Below are 18,966 nucleotides of genomic sequence, written 5' to 3'. Positions count from 1 at the left end.
CCCAATGAGCCATACCGCCCAACAACACACCTATCTAACCCGAGCTTAATTACATACAATGTACAATGACCGGTTAACCTCCCAACTGTTTCGTCTTTGGACAGTGGGAGAAGCTGGAGCACCAGGTGGAAACCCATGTGTTCAAGTGGAGGACATACAGACTCCATTACAATGGAATTGAACTCCAAACTCCAAAACCCCCCCAAGCTGTAACAGTGTCACACTGACTGTTACGCTATTGTGGCACCCCAACTCTGAATACTGATTTTTGATTAAATCAGTAATCAGATACCAAATAAACCAATCCCTTCTGCTTATACAATGTCCATATCCCTTCATTCCCTGCACAGTCACCTTCTGTGGAACATACAGCATTCTTCTGGAATGTCTTTGATGAAGGGTCTCAGCTGAAAATTGACAGTTCATTAATCTCCATTGATGCTGCCTAACCTGCTCCGCACATCTTTTTTAACCTTTCCTCCTCTCTCTTTAAGTGCATGCCCTCTAGTACTTGTACTAATACTTGTTCTAAGCAGGGATAATGATTCTGAGTCTTACCTTCTTATAATCTTATAAACCTCTATCAAATATCTCCTCAGCCTTTGCCACTCGAGAGAAAACAACCCAGGTTTCTCCAGCTTCTCCTTATAGCTTTTTGCTCTCTAAGCCAGGCAACATCTTGTTAAAACTCTTCTGGTCCTTCTCCAGAACCTTTGCATCCTTCCTGTAATGTGGAGAAGATCAGAACTTCATTCAATTCTCCAACTGCAGTCTCGTTTATATTGCTGCAATGTGATTTCCTGTCACATTATACTCAATTGCAACAAATTCTAAGGTTAAAACATCAGCACAATATTATATGTCTATTGTGCTGCATTGTTCTATGTTCTATGAATCCGATACATTTAAAAGAAACAAAAAATTAATAAGCGCTCTGGATCCCAGCTAACATTTCAGAATCAGATTCAGGTTTAATATCACTGACATATGTTGTAAAATTATTGTTTTGATGCAGAGCAGTGCAATAATTTAAGAACTGTTAATTACAATAAGAAATATATATTTATATATATATTACACACACACACACACACACACACAACACAAACACAAAGTGTATTCTGGTTAATTGGGAAACATCAGGACCAATGCATTTTAATTGGCTGCCTCAATTATGCAAAGTTTCATGGAAATAGTTTAAAGGTTAAGGTACCATTCAACTAACAAATTATGTATTTAAATAAAACATAGAGACATGGAAAACCTACAGCACAATACAGGTCCTTGGGCCCACAAAGCTGTGCCGAACATGTACTTACTTTCAGAATTACCTTAGGTTACCCATAGCACTCTATTTTTCCAAACTCCATGTACCTATCTAGGAGTCTCTTAAAAGGACTGGAAGACCTGAGTTATTAAGAAAGATTGGATGGGTTTATTCCTTGGAACGTAGAAGGTTGAGAGGTGGCGTTGTGGATAATGAAGTAGGTTTTCAAAGCTTGCAGACAGATTTAGGCCAGTTAGAAGAGTGGGCTGAACGATGGCAGACAGAGTTTCGTGCTGATAAGTTTGAGGTGCTACATTTTGGTAGGAATAATCCAAATAGGACATACATCGTAAATGGTAGGGCATTGAAGAATGCAGTAGAACAGAGTGATCTAGGAATAATGGTGCATAGTTCCCTGAAGGTGGAATTTCATGTGGATAGGGTGGTGAAGAGAGCTTTTGGTATGCTGGCCTTTATAAATCAGAGCATTGAGTACAGGAGTTGGGATGTAATGTTAAAATTGTACAAGGCATTGATGAGGCCAAATTTGAAGTATTGTGTACAGTTCTGGTCACCGAATTATAGGAAAGATGTCAACAAAATAGAGAGAGTACAGAGAAGATTTACTAGAATGTTACCTGGGTTTCAGCACCTAAGTTACAAGGAAAGGCTAAACAAGTTAGGTCTTTATTCTTTGGAGCATAGATGGTTGAGGGGAGACTTGATAGAGGTATTTAAAATTATGAGGGGGATAGATAGAGTTGACATGGATAGACTTTTTCCATTGAGAGTAGGGGAGATTCAAACAAGAGGACGAGTTGAGAGTTAGGGGGCAAAAGTTTAGGGGTAACATGAGGGGGAATTTCTTTACTCAGAGAGTGGTAGCTGTGTGGAACGAGCTTCCAGTAGAAGTGGTAGAGGCAGGTTTGGTAATGTCATTTAAAGTAAAATTAGATGGGTATATGGACAGGAAAGGAATGGAGGATTATGGGCTGAGTGCGGGTCAGTGGGACTAGGTGAGAGTAAGCGTTCAGCACGGACTAGAAGGGCCTGTTTCCGTGCTGTAATTGTTCTATGGTTATAAAAGACCCTATCGCAGCCGCCTCCACCACCGTTGCTGGCAGCCCCTTCCAAGCACCTTAAACCTGTGCCCTCTCATGTTAGCCATTTCAGCCATGGGACTATCCAAACGATCAATGCTTCTCATCATCTTATACACCTCTATCAAATCACCTCTCATCCTTTGTTGCTCCAAGGAGAAAAGACCAAGTTCACTCAACCACTGAAATGAAATACAGAACAAATTGGAACACTACCAATATTACCATGGTACTATAAAACTGTGTATAGTTCTTATTGTTATCAATGAGGAATTCATCCTGTGTATGCTGCTGTGTTCTTTTGACTGTAAGTTAACAAAATCAGTGCTTACACCTAGTGCAGATAATGGACTGCCTTCATTGCCTTTCTGCATGAAGTAATGTCAAACATCACTGCTTTTTAATTTGGCATTGGTTGTCTGAAATGAATAACACAACACAAGCATATATAACTGACGCTATTTTAAATTTTTTTCTAAGACGGTACAGTATCAAATGGCCGCACAAGTGCATGCAACTGACACTATTTAGACACAAAGTAAACTGCAGATGATGTGGTCAAATCAAGACGTACAAAAAAGCTGGATGAACTCAGCAGGTCCTGATGAAGGGTCTCGGCCTGAAAAGTTGACTGCTTATTTCAATGGATGCTACCCAACCTGCTGAGTTCATTCAGCTTTTTTGTATGTCTTGACACTATTTAGAAACTGTTGCATCCTCTAAATCTTCATTTCATTGGATACTCGAAACTATAGTGAGCAAAACAGTTCGGCATTGTCTTTCTGCTTATTTCTTGCCAACTAGCAGTGACAAAAATCACTTTTATGAACAGCCACACAAGCACATGCACTAGTTAGAAACTGTTTGGCAACAATCGCCTGTACCAATTAAGAGGCATAATGTCCAGGTAGTGAAGGGAATCCCAGCTATTTTCTCAATTCATTTTTGTTCTTTAAGAGTTGTCCCAAATAAATGACTGACCTGATTAACCGATGGCCCAATTAACCAGTATCCATTATATAAATTAAATAAATAGTGCAAAAAGGGAGCAAAAATAGTGAGATAGTGACCATGGGTTGTTTCATTGTCTGTTCAGAAATTCAGAAATCTGATAGTCGTGAGGAAGAAGCTGTTCTAAAATGCTGAGTGTGTGTCTTCAGGCTCCTGTATCTCCTCCCTGATGGTAGCAATGGGAAGAGGGTCTGCTCTGGGTCACTGGGATCCTTCATGATGGATATGCCTTTTTGAGGAATCACTTTTTGAACAATGCTGGGGTGGCTAGTGCCCATGTGTTTACAACCCTCTGCAGCTTCTTCTGATCTGACAAATGGTGCCCTCATACCAGATGATGATGCAGCCAGTTAGTGATGCATCTCATATGTGTTCCTGACCCCTGGGATTCTGGACCCCAACCCATGCTCCTGATCTCTGGTTTCTTGATATCCTTGGCCACACATCTGGCTTAGAATCCAGAACCCCACCCCAGCTGCACTTTAAACCCCTTTTTCATGATCTGGAGTAAAGACTGGGCCACATATCAGACTGTCTGTCACTTGGACACTGAATTATTGGAGTTCCACTCTCGTTACACGTTGCCATGTGTTACTGCTTTCAGAAAACCAGAAGAAAATGGCAAACACAAATTGCTGTAGGAACTCAGCAGATCAGGTAGCACCAGTGGAGAGGAGTTTCAGGCCAAGTCACTCGGCAACAAGACATCTCACCTGAAATGTCGAATCTTCATTCCTCTTTTTAGGTGCTGCCCAACCTTCTGAATTCCTGCAGCAATTTGTGTGTGTTGCTCTGGATTTCCATCATTTGCAGAAATTCTTGTGTTTAGAAATTGAGGAAAAATGAGATAATCTAAAGGATGTAATATTTCTGCAGATATGTTTATTATTGTATGGATGTGAAATTTTAACATACTTCAAACACTACTTGACAGTGGTTCTGGAGGAGTGTGTGTGTTTAAGCTATAAATTTCAATTATGATCCTTTCAGCTTAAATTTTTATTTGTCTGACCTGTTAATTAATGTCTTCACATGTATTTAACTTAATAGGTAAATATGAGTGAATAGAGGTTATAGTGATGGTGAAGAAAACAAAGAGGGGTTATTGAGTGTGCTAAGGTTGCAGTGATAGGGAAAGAATGAGGGCCTATTGGGTGAGCAGAGGTTACACTGATAGGGAGAGGAGGCATTGAGAAGGTGCAGGGTGGGCAGAGGTTATAGTGATGGACAGTGATGGTTTATTGGGTGGGCAGGGATTACGGGGATGGTCAGTGAGTGACTAGAGGGTACAATGATGGGAATGCAGTCAGAGAGGGGTTATTGGCTGGTCAGGGGTTACAGTGATTGGGGCAGTGAGGGGCTACTGGGTGGTCAGGGGTTACAGTTTTGGGGAGGAGTCAGTGAGGGGTTATTGTGTGGTCAGGTTACAGTGATAGGGGAGGCAGTGAGGGGTTATTAGGTTTACAGGGGTTACAGTGATGAGAGCAGGATGCAGTGATACAAATTGAAGATGAAGATTGGAACTTTAAATGGAGGAATTTTTTAAAACATGAAAACCTGGCATGGCGAAATCTACACACCACTCATTTGAATCAGAATTGCTCAGCTGGGAGAGAACAGCAAGAATATTTGCATTTAGTTGGACATTTATCAATTTATAAAGTGTTTTATATAGATTACCTGCCGGTGTGGTGGTAGAGGCAGATAAATCAGGGACATTTAAGAAACTCTTAGACATATGGATGATTTAAAAAATGGAGGGGTATGTAGGAGGGAAGGTTTAGATTAATCTTAGAATAGGTTAAAAGGTTGGCACAACATTGTGGGCCAAAGGGCTCGTACTGCTGCAGTGTTCTGTGTGATACTCCACTTATGTTACGGAGTGTTTCTATCTATTGATCCAAGGCAGTCAGGTCTATATAGTTCAGTATTCATTCAGCCATTGTGGACGAAAGGAAATGAATGATTTGCCAAGAGACACCTTAACTTACACACAAAATAAAAACAAAAATTTAACAACCTCCATCCAATCCATGAATGTAGTAAAAGTGATTGCTACCAGTATATTTAAAAGGACCACATTATCTTTTTAGTTAAGAGGACTTTTTTACAATTCACTATGAATTAAAAGCCAGTTTCTGAGTGTACTGTTTCAAATTACTGGGACTGGAAAGGGCAGTTGTCTGCTTGTAAAAATGTAAAATGGTCACACTGTCAGTACAAGTAATCCAGAAAGCAAGGCAGGGGCAGAGGGAACTGCAAAAAACTCCAGACAGGGTTGCAGCAACTCCTCCTTCTGCACTCGAGGGGGGTGGATGTCAGGGAGGAACTGTGGGAGGTGAAGGGCCGGCAGGCCCAGCACTTCGCCGCCGAATCCTCCGAGATCATCTTCCAGTCAAGGGTCCAAACCGTGGAGCAGGACAAGACGTGCTCACGATTCTTCTTCCAAAAGGTGCACAGAGGGAGCTTTGTGATCCACAACCTTAAGGAAGAGGACAGCTCAGTCGCGTCCTCGCAGACAGACATACTGAGGATCTGCAGGTCCTTCTATGCAGGTGTGTACGGAGAAAAGGCCACGGACTCCACAGCCTCCTGCCTTCCTGTCATCTATCACACAGGTCTTAGACAGCGGCAAGCGGGAGAGTCTGGAGCAGCCACTGACCCTGGACTAGCTAACTGGCTCCATCCATTCCTTTGAGTCGGGTAAGACTCCTGGAAGTGACAGCTTACCGGTCGAGTTGTAAATGTACAACACTATGCTTCTGGTAGGCAGCATGTCAGAATCCATGAGGAAGGGCATCATCACCCTCATCTACAAGCAGAAGGGGGAGAGGGAAGATATTAGAATTTGGAGACCCATCTCACTCCTGAATGTGGACTACAAGATCCTGACAAAGGCTATCGCCAACAGGGTCAAATCTACGCTGGATTAGGTGATCCATCCGGACTAAACCTGTGCTGTACTGGGCAGGAAGATCTCGGACAGCCTCGTGCTGCTGAGGGACACCATCATCTACATGCAGGACAGGGGGGTAGACGCCTGTCTGGTCAGCTTGGACTAGGAGAAAGCCTTCAACAGGATATTGCACACATACATGGTGGATGTACTCTCCAAAATGGGATTTGGGGAGGGAATCCGGAATTGGATTGAACTGCTCTACACAGACATCTGTAGCGCAGTCCAAGTCAACAGGTGGGAAACAGACAGCTTCCCCATCAGGTCTGGAGTCAGGCAGGGCTGCCCTCTCTCCCCTGTCTTGTTCGTGTGCTGCATAGAACCCTTTGCCGAAGCCATCAGGAGGGATGAGGGCATAAGAGGGGTGACGCCAGGCAGTGGAGGGACCCAAGTCACAACCTCCCTGTACATGAATGACGTCACCGTCTCCTGCTCTGATCCGAGGTAAGTTCGCAGGCTGATCAGCATCTGCGAACAGTTCGAGCAGGCGTCGGGCCAGGGTCAACCACACGAAGAGCGAAGTCATTATCTTCGGCAACTGGCCCGACCGATCCAACGTCCTCTTCACCATCAGGGATGATCACATGAAGGTGTTGGGGATCTGTTTGGAGGGGCTGAGGCATGCAACAAGAACTGGCAGGAGTGGACTGCCAAGGTCAAAAAGAAACTGGGACTGTGGGGAGGGCGCTCCCTATCGATAGCAGGCAAGAACCTGGTCATGAGGTGCTCTCAGGGTTGCTGTAGTTGGTGCAGGTGTGGCCAGTCCCCCGCTCCTTCAGCTTGGAAATCACACGAGCCGTCTTCAGATCCGTCTGGAGATCCAAGATGGAGCGTGTCAGATGGACCACCATGCACAAGTGCCTGGACAACGGGGGCAAAAACATCTCCAATGTCGCCCTCACCCTGATGGCCAGCTTCGTGTGTGGCTGCATCAGGTTGTGTGTGGATCCCAGGTATGTGGGCACCAAGTACCACTACGTGCCTGGGTTCTACCTGTCGCTCTGGCTATGAAGGATGGGTCTGGCCGCTTTCCCGCGCAACACCCCTGTCAGCTGGTCGTTGCCGCCATACCTGACCTTCATAGAGAAGTTCTTTTAGGTCACCGCCTTTGACCACAGGGGTATTATGCAGTGGTCAGCACGTAAGGTCCTGCAGTCACTGCAGGAGAAGGACGTGATGGACACAGTGGGGGTTCCCTGAGCAGACCATCCAGTTCATCTGGCAAAATGCCTCATCGCCAGACCTCACCAACAGGCACCAAGACCTCGCCTGGCTGGTGGAGAGAGAGGCCCTCCCAGTCCGATCCCTCCTGTACGCCCGGAACGTCCTCTTCACACCCCTCTGCCCACAGGAGGACTGCAATCAGGAGTCGGTGACCCACCTCTTTGCACAGTGTGCGTTTGCGGAGAAGGTGTGGAGGAGGATGGAAGGGACAGTGTCGAGGTTCATCCCCAGCAGCTGCGTAACAAAGGACTCTCTGATCTACGGGCTGTTCCCGGGGATGCACACCGAGACCAACATCCGGTGCTGCTGGCAGATCATCAATTCAGTGAAAGACGCTCTTTGGTCGGCCCGAAACTTGATGGTCTACCAGCACATGGAGATGTCCGTGGGGGAATGCTGCCAACTGCAGGAGTACGTGCTGAGGGATGCACTCAAACTCGGTGCAGCCACCGCAAGGGCCTGGTGGGGAAGGACCACAGTCTAGGGTTCTTCTCCCGTGGGAGTTGAGGGGTGGGGGGGCGGGGTGCATACTCCTGAACAAGTGAATGTAGATATGAAGTAACAGAGTGCCACCTGGGTGGCAAAAGTGTGGGAATGTAAAGACTGTAATGGAAATATTTGTAAAGGACTGAGAGTCATTGAATGGTTATTTGTATATAATTTTATTTTTGAATAAAGTATATTTTATTTAATAAAGAAAAGTAAACCACAGCACTGAAGAGTAACTAAACCCAAAATAACTCAGCATTAATATACTTTTTGTTTCGGTCACCCTACCCCCTCCCAGGGCTTCTGTGTACATGTGTACATGGGGCGGGGTTAACAGTCGCTGCCTGATGCTTCACACAAAATGAGAGTGCAAATCCCAGTATTTGGCCTGGAGGCAAGTTCCCAGCAGGGGTTAAAGAGGTTGGGCTTAGGGCAGGTCATTATAGTGGTGGAAGTATTGTGGCTACCCATTTCCTGGCACATCCGAACCGGCTCACAATTAGATAGCCTACGGGGGTTTGCGAGCACAGAGCTTTGGAGCCTCTGCGCCACGGGGGGCAGGTTGAAGGAGGCTTAAAAGTGAGGCTGAGGATTTCGAATAAAGTTTTTTCCTTCGACTGCAGTTACCGACTCCGTGTCGTAATTTTAGCGCTGCATGTAGCACACCGCCACAATTGGTGACCCCGACGGTCCAAACGATTTTTGGACCAGAAATGACCGACGCCGCCTCTGTTCATGCGGTTTCGTTGAAACTGCCGGGTTTCTGGACACAGCAACCGAACCTATGGTTCCAGAAAGCTGAAGCCCAATTCCACGTTCGCCAGATCACCTCAGAAGACACCCACTACTACTACGTGGTGAGCTCCCTCGACCAGGACACAGCGGCCCAGGTCACGGAGTTCGTACAGTCGCCCCCGGCAGACGGCAAGTACACGGAATTCAAAGCCCTGCTCCTCAGGACTTTCGAACTCTCACGGCGCGAGCGGGCTGCCCGTTTACTGCACCTGGATGGCTTGGGCGACAGACCTCCTTCGGCTTTAATGAATGAGATGTTGTCTCTGGCCGACGGACACACACCCTGCCTCATGTTTGAGCAGGCATTCCTGGAGCAGCTGCCCGAGGACATACGCCTGCTGCTGTCCGACGCGGATTTCAGTGACTCCCGGAAGGTGCAGCCCAGGCGGACTTGCTGTGGAACGCCAAAAAGGTGAGCGGGGCGTCCATCGCACAGATCTCCCAGCTACGATCCCAGCAGCAAACCAGTCCAGGCCCGGCCACAGAGCCCGCCAACCCCCGGCCCAATGAACACTGGTGCTTCTACCACCAGCAGTGGGGCGCAGAAGCCCGCCGTTGTCGCCCGCCCTGCAAGTTCCCGGGAAACGCCAGGGCCAGCCGCCGCTGATGGCTACGGCGGCTGGCCATCGGGATAGCCTCCTGTATGTGTGGGACAGAATGTCGGGACGCCGGTTTTTGGTCGACACTGGTGCCGAGATCAGCGTTTTACCTCCGACGAGTTACGATACCCGCAGCAGGGCACCAGGGCCCCCTCTGAGGGCCGTGAACGGCAGCACAGTAAGGACCTATGGCACCCATCAGGTGCAGCTACAGTTTGGCTCCAGCCAGTTCACGTGGGACTTTACACTGGCCGCCGTAGCCCAACCGCTTCTGGGCGCGGATTTTTTTCGGGCTCACAGCCTACTTGTCGACCTGCCCAGGAAGAGACTGGTACACGCCGAGACCTTTCAGACGTTCTCCCTGGGTGCAGCCCAGTTGCCAGCCCCTCACCTCGGCTCCATCACGCTGTCTGACAACGACTTCACCAGGGCCCTGGTGGATTTCCCATCGGTTCTGGCACCGCAGTTCACAGCGGCCATGCCCCAACACGGCGTACAGCACCACATCCTGACCCAGGGACCACCCCTCCACGCCCGTGCTCGGCGGCTTCCCCCGGACAAGCTCCGACTGGCGAAGGAGGAGTTCCAGAGGATGGAGGAATTGGGGATCATCCGGCGGTCCGACAGCCCATGGGCCTCCCCCCTGCACATGGTGCCCAAAGCGATGGGAGGCTGGAGACCGTGCGGCGACTACCGCAGGCTGAACGAGGCTACCACACCGGACCGCTACCCTGTGCCGCACATTCAGGACTTTGCAGCAAACCTGCACAGCGCACGGATCTTCTCCAAGGTAGACCTTGTCCGAGGGTACCATCAAAGCCCGATGCATCCTGACGACGTCCCCAAAATGGCTCTCATCACCCCGTTTGGCCTTTTCGAGTTCCTCCGCATGCCATTCGGCCTGAAGAATGCCGCACAGACGTTCCAGCGGTTAATGGACGCAGTGGGACGGGACCTGGACTTCGCATTCATCTATTTGGATGACATCCTCATAGCCAGCAGCAGTCGTCAGGAGCATCTGTCCCACCTCCGTCAACTCTGCGCCGGACTGAGTGAGTATGGTCTTACAATCAACCCCGCCAAATGCCAGTTCGGACTCGATACCATTGACTTCCTGGGCCACAGGATTACTAAAGACGGGGCAACCCCTCTGCCCGCTAAGGTAGATGCGGTCCGCCACTTCCCCCGACCCACCACGATCAAAGGCCTTCAGGAATTCATAGGTACGGTCAATTTCTACCACCGCTTCCTCCCTTCAGCTGCCCGGATCATGCGCCCCCTGTTCGCCCTGATGTCGGGTCCGAGCAAGGACATTACCTGGGACGAGGAGTCCGCCGCCGCTTTCGTTCAAACGAAGGAAGCTTTGGCGAACGCTGCAATGCTAGTACATCCCAGAATGGACGCCCCTACCGCCCTCACAGTGGACGCATCTAACACGGCAGTCGGTGGGGTGCTGGAGCAACTCATCGCAGGTCGCTGGCAACCCCTGGCGTTCAGCAAACACCTGCGGCCACCTGAGCTCAAGTACAGTGCTTTCGACCGGGAACTGTTGGCGCTCTACCTGTCAATCCGGCATTTCAGGTACTTCCTAGAAGGTCGGCCCTTCACCGCATTCACGGACCACAAACCGCTTACCTTTGCGTTTACGAAAGTATCCGACCCCTGGTCGTCCCGCCAGCAATGCCACCTGTCCTACATCTCTGAATACACGACGGATGTCGGCACGTCTCGGGTAAGGACAATGTCGTGGCGGATGCGCTCTCTCGCCCTACCGTTCATGCCCTTTCCCAAGGGGTAGACTTTGAGGCACTGGCAGAGGCACAGCAGGCAGATGAGGAGATTCCGAGTTACAGAACCGCAGTCTCCAGTTTGCAGCTCCAGGACCTCCCCGTAGGCCTGGGTGAGAGGACCCTACTCTGTGACGTCGCCACCGGCCAGCCCCATCCCGTCGTCCCGACAGCCTGGCAGCGCCGTGTTTTCGACTCCATTCATAACTTGGCGCATCCCTCCATCCGGACGACTGTCCAGATGGTTTCCAGCAGGTTCGTTTGGCACGGACTCCGCAAACAGGTCAGTGAATGGGCCAAAACGTGCATGCACTGCCAGACGGCCAAGGTGCAGCGGCACACCAAAGCCCCACCGCAGCAGTTCCATCCCGCCCACCGGCGTTTCGACCACATTCATGTGGATATCGTGGGCCCCCTGCCAGTGTCGCGCGGAGCACGGCACCTCCTGACTATCGTGGACCGGTTCACAAGATGGCCAGAGGCGGTCCCGCTCACCGACACCACCTCCGAATCTTGCGCCCGAGCCCTGATCACCACTTGGATATCTCGCTTTGGTGTACCGGCCCACATTACCTCCGACAGAGGCACCCAGTTCACCTCCAGCCTGTGGTCAGCTATGGCCAGCCTTTTGGGGACTCAGCTGCACCACGCAACTGCCTACCACCCACAGTCGAACGGGCTAGTGGAGCATTTCCACCGTCACCTGAAGTCGGCCCTCATGGCCCGCCTGCGAGGAGCCAACTGGGCGGACGAGCTTCCCTGGGTCCTACTCGGCATCCGCACAGCGCCCAAGGACGACCTGCACGCCTCGTCAGCCGAGTTGGTATACGGCGCGCCCCTGGTCGTCCCCGGGGAGTTATTACCAGCCCCACGGGGGGCAAGAGGAAGATCCCGCAGCAGTCTTGGGCAGACTACACGAGAAGCTCGGTAACCTGGCCCCCATACCCACTTCACAGTACGGGCGGAATCCGACCTGCGTACCCAAAGACCTGCAGAACTGTAAGTTTGTGTTTGTATGAAGGGGCGGGCATCGGCCACCGCTGCAGTGGCCATACGAGGGGCCGTTTATGGTGCTCCGGAACAACGGGTCCACGTTCGTGCTGGACGTTGGGGGGAAAGAGGAGGTTTTCACGGTGGACCGCCTCAAACCGGCCCATGTGGACCTGGCGCAACCGGCCGAGTTTCCGGCACCTCGGCGCAGAGGCCGACCTCCCAAGCAGGTTCCGGCCCAGACTGTGGACATTGGGGGGTGTATCGCCGGTTCTGGGGGGGGGGGGGGTTATGTGGCGACCCATTTCCTGGCACATCCGAACCAGCTCACAATTAGATAGCCTACGGGGGTTTGCGAGCACAGAGCTTTGGAGCCTCTGTGCCACGGGGGGCAGGTTGAGGGAGGCTTAAAAGTGAGGCTGAGGATTTCGAATAAAGTTTTTTTCCTTTGACTGCAGTTACCGACTCCGTGTCGTAATTTTAGCGCTGCATGTAGCACACCGCTACAGTATCTCTTGATCCAAAGCAGTCAGGTCGATATTTAGTGTGCGCTCATTCAGGCCATGTTGTCTAAAGGAAATGAACGACTTGTCAAGAGATAAGTTAATTTACAGAAAAAAACAACAACCTCCATACAATCCATGAATTCAGCAAAAGTAATTGCTAATATTTCAAAGTTCAAGTTCAAAGTAAATTTATTATCACTGTTTTACCATATATTGTACTACCCTGAGAATTGTTTTCTTGCAAGGGTTCACACAAAAAAATACAGTACAATTTTGTGTAAAACGTATGACTAAACAAAACTGGCCAACACAATTGGGAAAAGATTACAAGCTGTGCAAATAAAAATATACTGAGAACATGAGCTATAAAGAGTCCTTGAAAGTGAGTCTGTAGGTCGTAGAATCAGTTCAGAGTTGAGGTGAGTGAAAATATGGAGCCTGGTGGTAGTAGAGTTCTAATTGCTCATTAATGTGGGACCTAAGGCTTCAGTACCTCCCGCCTGATGGTAGTAGCGGGAAGAGAGCATGGCCTGGATGGTGGATGCTCTTTCTTGTTGCAGTGCTGCATGTAAATACACTCAATGCTGGGGTGGGTTTTGTCTGTGATGAACTGAGCATTACTCACATTTTCATGTTGCCTTTTCCATTCCCGGGCATTAGTATTTCCATACCAAGCTATGAAGTGACCTAACCTTTTAGGATACTCTCCACTCCGCATCAATAGAAACTTATAGAAGTTTTTGATGACATGTCAATCTATGTAACCTTTTAAGAAAGTATCTCATTGTCTACCCTATCAATGCCACTCATAATCTTATAAACCTCTATTAAGTCTCCCCTCATCCTCTGATGTTCCAAAGAAAACAACCCTAAGTTTGTCCAAACTCTTCTTATAGTTTATATCATCTTGGTGAATTTCTCCTGCACCCTCTGCAAAGACTGCACATCTTTCCTGAAATAGGGTGACCAGAATTGCACTCACTACCCCAAGAGTGCTCTAAACAAAGTTCAATACAATTATAACATGCTTAAAATAATTGGTCAAGAAAGGCAGTGAGAATTTTTGACTAACACACACAAAATGATGGAGGAATGCAGCAAGTCAGGTAGCTTCAATGGAGGGGAATGAACAGTCAACGTTTCATACCTGCTGTTTCACGCCATGACTGTCTGGCACAGGAATGCATCAGGAATGAAGCTCAAATTTAGAATCTCACTTATCAATATGTTTTGGATAATCTACAGATAAACCTTCTAAGCTACACACAAAATATTGGAGGAACTCAGAAAGTCAGGCTGCATCTTCGGAGGGGAATAAACAGCTGACATTTCAGGCCAAGGAAATTAATCAGGACTGAAAAGGAACGGGGAAACAAACAGAATAAGTAGGTGGGAGCGGGAGGGAAGAAGGACAAGCTGGCAGAAGATAGGTAAGACCAGGTGAGGGAACAGATGGGTAGGTGGGAATTCTTATCGTCTGCTGTGACACAGTGGTGGAACGAAATCATTAGTTTTTTTTTAACAGGGAATTGGATGTGGGACAATCACACTTACACATCTGTCAATCTACATGCACGGCTTGTTGATGTTTCACACTTCATTGTGTCATTTATGAGATTTTGAGATTTAAGACCATTGTTGAGAAACTAATCCTTGGGCAAGAAACCAATTAAATTGAGTGCAATGTGCAGTGGATTGAACAAATGCCTGTAGTTTCTTGAGTTTGGTGGAACAAGTTCTTCATGCAGTCAGTGGATTTCCTGTATGTTCCTGGTCATCTGTTGCTTTAGGCAACCCACTTCAAAGTTTGATGTTTTGTGCATTGAGAGATGCTCTTCTACACGCCATCTTGCCACCACTGAAGTCGGTCTAACTGGCCTATAATTTCCTTTCTTCTGCTTCCTTCCTTTCTTAAAGAGTGGAGTAACATTTGCAATTTTCAGCTCCTTTAGAAACATTCCAGAATCCAGTGATTCTTGAAAGTTCATTTCTACGACCTCTAAATTCTCTTCCGCTACCTCTTTCAGAATTCTGGGGTGTAGTCCGGTCCAGGTGACCTTCAAACTTTTCAGCTTCTCCCGAGTAATAGCAACTTATGCCCTGTGACTCTCCCAAATTTATAACATACTTCTAGTGTCTTCCACTGTGAAGACTGATGCAAAACAAAGTTAATAAATTTCATGACACATGCCGGTTATAATAAACCTGATTTTGATTCTGATTCTGAAAATACGTATTAAATTCTTCCGCCATTTCTTTGCCCCAATGACGATGTCTCCAGCGTCATTTTCCCGTCGTCCTATATCCATTCTCCTATCTTTTACTTTTTATATATCTGAAAAGCTTTTGGTATCCTCCTTGATATTATTGGCTAACTTGCCTTCATATTTCATCTTTTCTCTCCTTACGGATTTTTAATTGCCTTTTGTTGGTTTTTAAAATAATCACAATTCTATAACTTCCCACTAATTTTTGCATGTTCTCTCTTTTCCTTTTATGCTGTCTTTGACTTCCCTTGTCAGCCATGGTTACTTCTTCTTCCCTTTAGAATACTTCTTCATCTTTGGGATGTATCTATCCTACACCTTCTGAATTACTCCCAGATATTCCAGCCATTGCTGTTCTGACATTATACCTAACTAATAATGTCCCTTTCCAATTAACTTTGGCCAGCTCCTCTTTCATGCCTCTGTAATTCCCTTTGCTTTACTATAATACTGATAGATCTGACTTTATCTTCTCTCTCTCAGACTGCTGGGAGAATTCTATCATATTAATATAACTCCTGCCTAAGGGTTCCTTTACTTTGAGCTCTCTAATCAAATCGGGTTCATTACACAGTACCCAATCGAGGATTGCTTTTCCCCTAGTGGGCTCAACCATAAGTTGCTCTCAAAATCTATCTCATAGGTGTTCTACAAATTCTCCCTCTTGGGATTCAGCACCAAGCTGATTTTCCCAAACTACCCACCTGCAGATTGAACCACAACCCCACCCCCCAATGGCTATCATAACATTGTCTTTATACATGCCTTTTTATATATGTGCATTAATGAACAGGTGTACGTAATAAAGTGGCCACTGAGTATATACACCGGAGTTGTATTAAATCTGATTCTAATAATGGTTTGAGAGTGTTATTACACAAAATACTGTTTCTTTGTTGATTACTTTGAGATGAAATTTCAGTAACTACAAACATGTCTGTTTGTTTCTTCAGCTGGTGAAAGGTGTTTGGGACGGTGGATACAGTATTTTCTGTCAGGACACACACAGCGCTGGTGAGGCTGATCTAAAGGTAAATTGAGTTACGTCTGCGTTAAATGAGAGTGGAATCGTACCTGGGATGATGACCTCCAGAGGCCTGAGATGATATTTGTTTGCTGCTATTTCAGATGCTTGCTTTTATGATTGAAGATTAACTTTTTTTCGTTAAATTTTCATCAAAACATAAAGTGAAATGTGTTGTTTGTGTCAAAGTCAAATAGCCATTTGCTTAATCTCGTTTAAACGACTTCTCTGATATCATTCATAAGGATGAACTGTGAGAGTATTTACATCTGAATTTTTCCTCTCAGGCTGCATAATAAAGTGACTAGATGGTATGATATAGAATGCAACGTTGTCCTGCCACCAAGATCTTTAATGCCCTGACTCTGGCCTGGGGTTTTAGCTGTTTAAAAGATATTTCCATTTTTTTTTATTTTGCAATCTCTGAGAGCATAGGATTCATTGATGTCTTTGGATAAGTTATTAATATCCAGCTGCAGCAGCTTTAGCATAATGCAATAATCACTCAAGCAGCCGAGGTTCAAAGGTTTGCCTGTCAAAGGTTATATATTCTCCCTGTGATAGCATGGGTTTCCTCCGGGTGCTCTGCTTCCTCTTACATTTCAAAGACGTATGGGTTAGTAGGTTAATTGGTCACATGAGTATAATTAGGGGGCACGGGCTCGTGAGCCAGAAGGGCCTGTTACCATGCTGTATCTCTAAATAAAAAGAAATGGACATTGAGGTGGCACAATGGAGACACAATAGACTGCAGATGCTGGCCTTGGGAACAATACTCAAGGAGCTGTGCAATTGAGCAGCATCTATGAAGGGAAATGAGCAACTGATGTTCAAGTCGAGACCCTTCATCTGGGGTGGCATCCAAGTTCATTTCCTTTCACAGAGGCTGCCAGGTCCACTGAGTTCTTCCAGCATTTATATGCACATGCTCAGATCCTCCTGTTCCTAATAAACTTTGCAAAACCATCAATATCCATGAAACCACAAATTCAGAGGCTGCTTTCACCATTGCTGGAGATTTTAACCAAGTGTCACTAACCAGAATTTACCCGAAGTTCTGCCAACACATCAAGGTGAGCCTATCCGCCTAGAGGCAGAAATTGAAGTAGGAAGCAGCCATCCTGAAAACTCTCCACCGTTGGTCCAACCAATCAGACTCAATGTTACAAGACTGCTCTCTGGTAGTCACCTGGGAGGTTTTTTGAGCTGAGAACATCTCTGAATACACGGAGGTGGTCACAAGCTTCATTCAGAAGTGCATTGAAGATATTGTTCCCCAAAAATTGGTCCGGGTCTACCCAAACCAGAAGCCTTGGATAAATAGTTCAGTGTATGTTGCTGTCAGTGCAAGGGATTAAGCCTTTACCTCCAGAGAACAACAGGAGCTCAGGAGATGCCACTATGGTTTACGTAGAGACATCAAGGTGGCAAAACAGCAACACAGGGGCAATTTCCAGTCACAACTCTGTGACAATGATAGCAAGAGCTGCACGCCATCGTGGACTTCAAGAGGAAACACAGCAGTACAGCTAACATTGCCACCTGGCTCCTGGATGAGCTAAATGATTTTTTATGCTCGATTCCAGGTTGTTAGGACTGAACCCCCGAGGAGAGCCACTGTTCAGACCTGCACTTTGGTTATCCCCGAGGCTGAGATCCATAGAATATTCCAACATGTCAACAGCCGCAAGGCAGCGAGGCCAAATGGTATCTCAGGGCACATCCTCAAAGTATGTTCTGAAAAGCTGGCTGGTGTGTTTAATTTTTAATCTCCCTCTCCCAGTGTGTAGTGCCCGAACGATTGGCGCCCTGTTGCACTCACATCAATTATAAGCAAACGCTTTGAGAGGCTGGTTAAAGACTACATCTGCAGTGAGCTACCATCCACACTGGACCCCTACAATTCGCCTACCAATGACACCATATTCATGGAACTACACGCTGTCCTCACTCACCTGGAGAAGAGGGATGCCTACATTAGAATGCTGTTCCTGGACTACAGTTCAACATTCAACACCATAATTCCCTCCAGACTTGACAGGAAACTCAGAGGCCTCAACCTGTACCACACCTTGTGCAGTTGGATCCTAGACTTACTATCAGATCACCGAAAGGTGGTAAAGATGCGCTCCCTGACCCCTGCCTCTCTGGCCCTCAACACAGGTGCCCTCCAGGGTTATATTCTGAATCCCCTTCTCCACTCCCTTTACACCCACTACTGTACTGCCACACACAGCTCCAATCTGCTGATCAAATTCACAGAGGACATGACTTTGATCGGCCTTATTTCTAGCGGTGATGAGACAGGCTACAGAGGAGAGGTTGACACCCTGACGATGTGATGCCAGGATAACCACCTCTCCCTCAATGTCCAAAAAACAAAAGAGCTGATTGTGGATTACAGGTTGGGTGGAGACAGGCTTGGCCCGATCAACATCAATGGGTCTGCAGTTGAGAGGGTGAGTAGTTTCAAGTTCCTCAGTATACACATCACCAATGATCTCACCTGGACTGTACACACTGGCTTTGTGGCAAAAGAATCACAACATCTCTTCTACCTCAGGTGACAGAAGAAGTTTGGCATGGGCCCCCAAATCCTCAAAACTGTCTGCAGAGGCAGACAGCTGTATCACCACCTGGTACAGGAACTGCACCAACCCTGATTGCTGGGCTCTGCAGAGAGTGGTACTGACAGCCCAGTGCGTCTGTGGATGTGAACTTCCCTCCATTGAGGACATTTATAGCAGCAGGTGCAGAAAGAATGCCTGCAAGATCATCGGGGACACCAGTCACTCCAACCATAAACTGCTTCAGCTGCTTCTGTCTGACAAACGGTACGGCAGAATTAAAGCCAGGACCAACAGGACAGCTTCTTTCTTCGAGCCACTAGACTTTTAAATACACATGTCTGCAACAGAGTGGGATGGATGTAAGATTTAAGTAAATTCTAA

At 47.3% G+C, this 18,966-nt stretch overlaps 1 protein-coding gene across 6 annotated transcripts in view; it reads left to right on the top strand.

The window, feature by feature from the left end:
* elovl5 (ELOVL fatty acid elongase 5) overlaps positions 1–18,966 on the top strand; it is a 215,500-nt gene that overhangs the window by 169,739 nt on the left and 26,795 nt on the right. For all 6 annotated transcript variants that reach the window (XM_059982053.1, XM_059982052.1, XM_059982054.1 and 3 more), the window contains one exon: positions 15,945–16,022. In XM_059982053.1, the coding sequence (XP_059838036.1) occupies positions 15,945–16,022 (78 nt within the window). The remainder of the gene's footprint in view (positions 1–15,944; positions 16,023–18,966) is intronic.

This window comes from Hypanus sabinus, chromosome 10, assembly GCF_030144855.1.
Source record: "Hypanus sabinus isolate sHypSab1 chromosome 10, sHypSab1.hap1, whole genome shotgun sequence".
Lineage (NCBI taxonomy): Eukaryota > Metazoa > Chordata > Chondrichthyes > Myliobatiformes > Dasyatidae > Hypanus > Hypanus sabinus.
The sequence above is the reverse complement of the archived record's forward strand: the minus strand, read 5'-3'. Positions and strand labels throughout refer to the sequence as shown.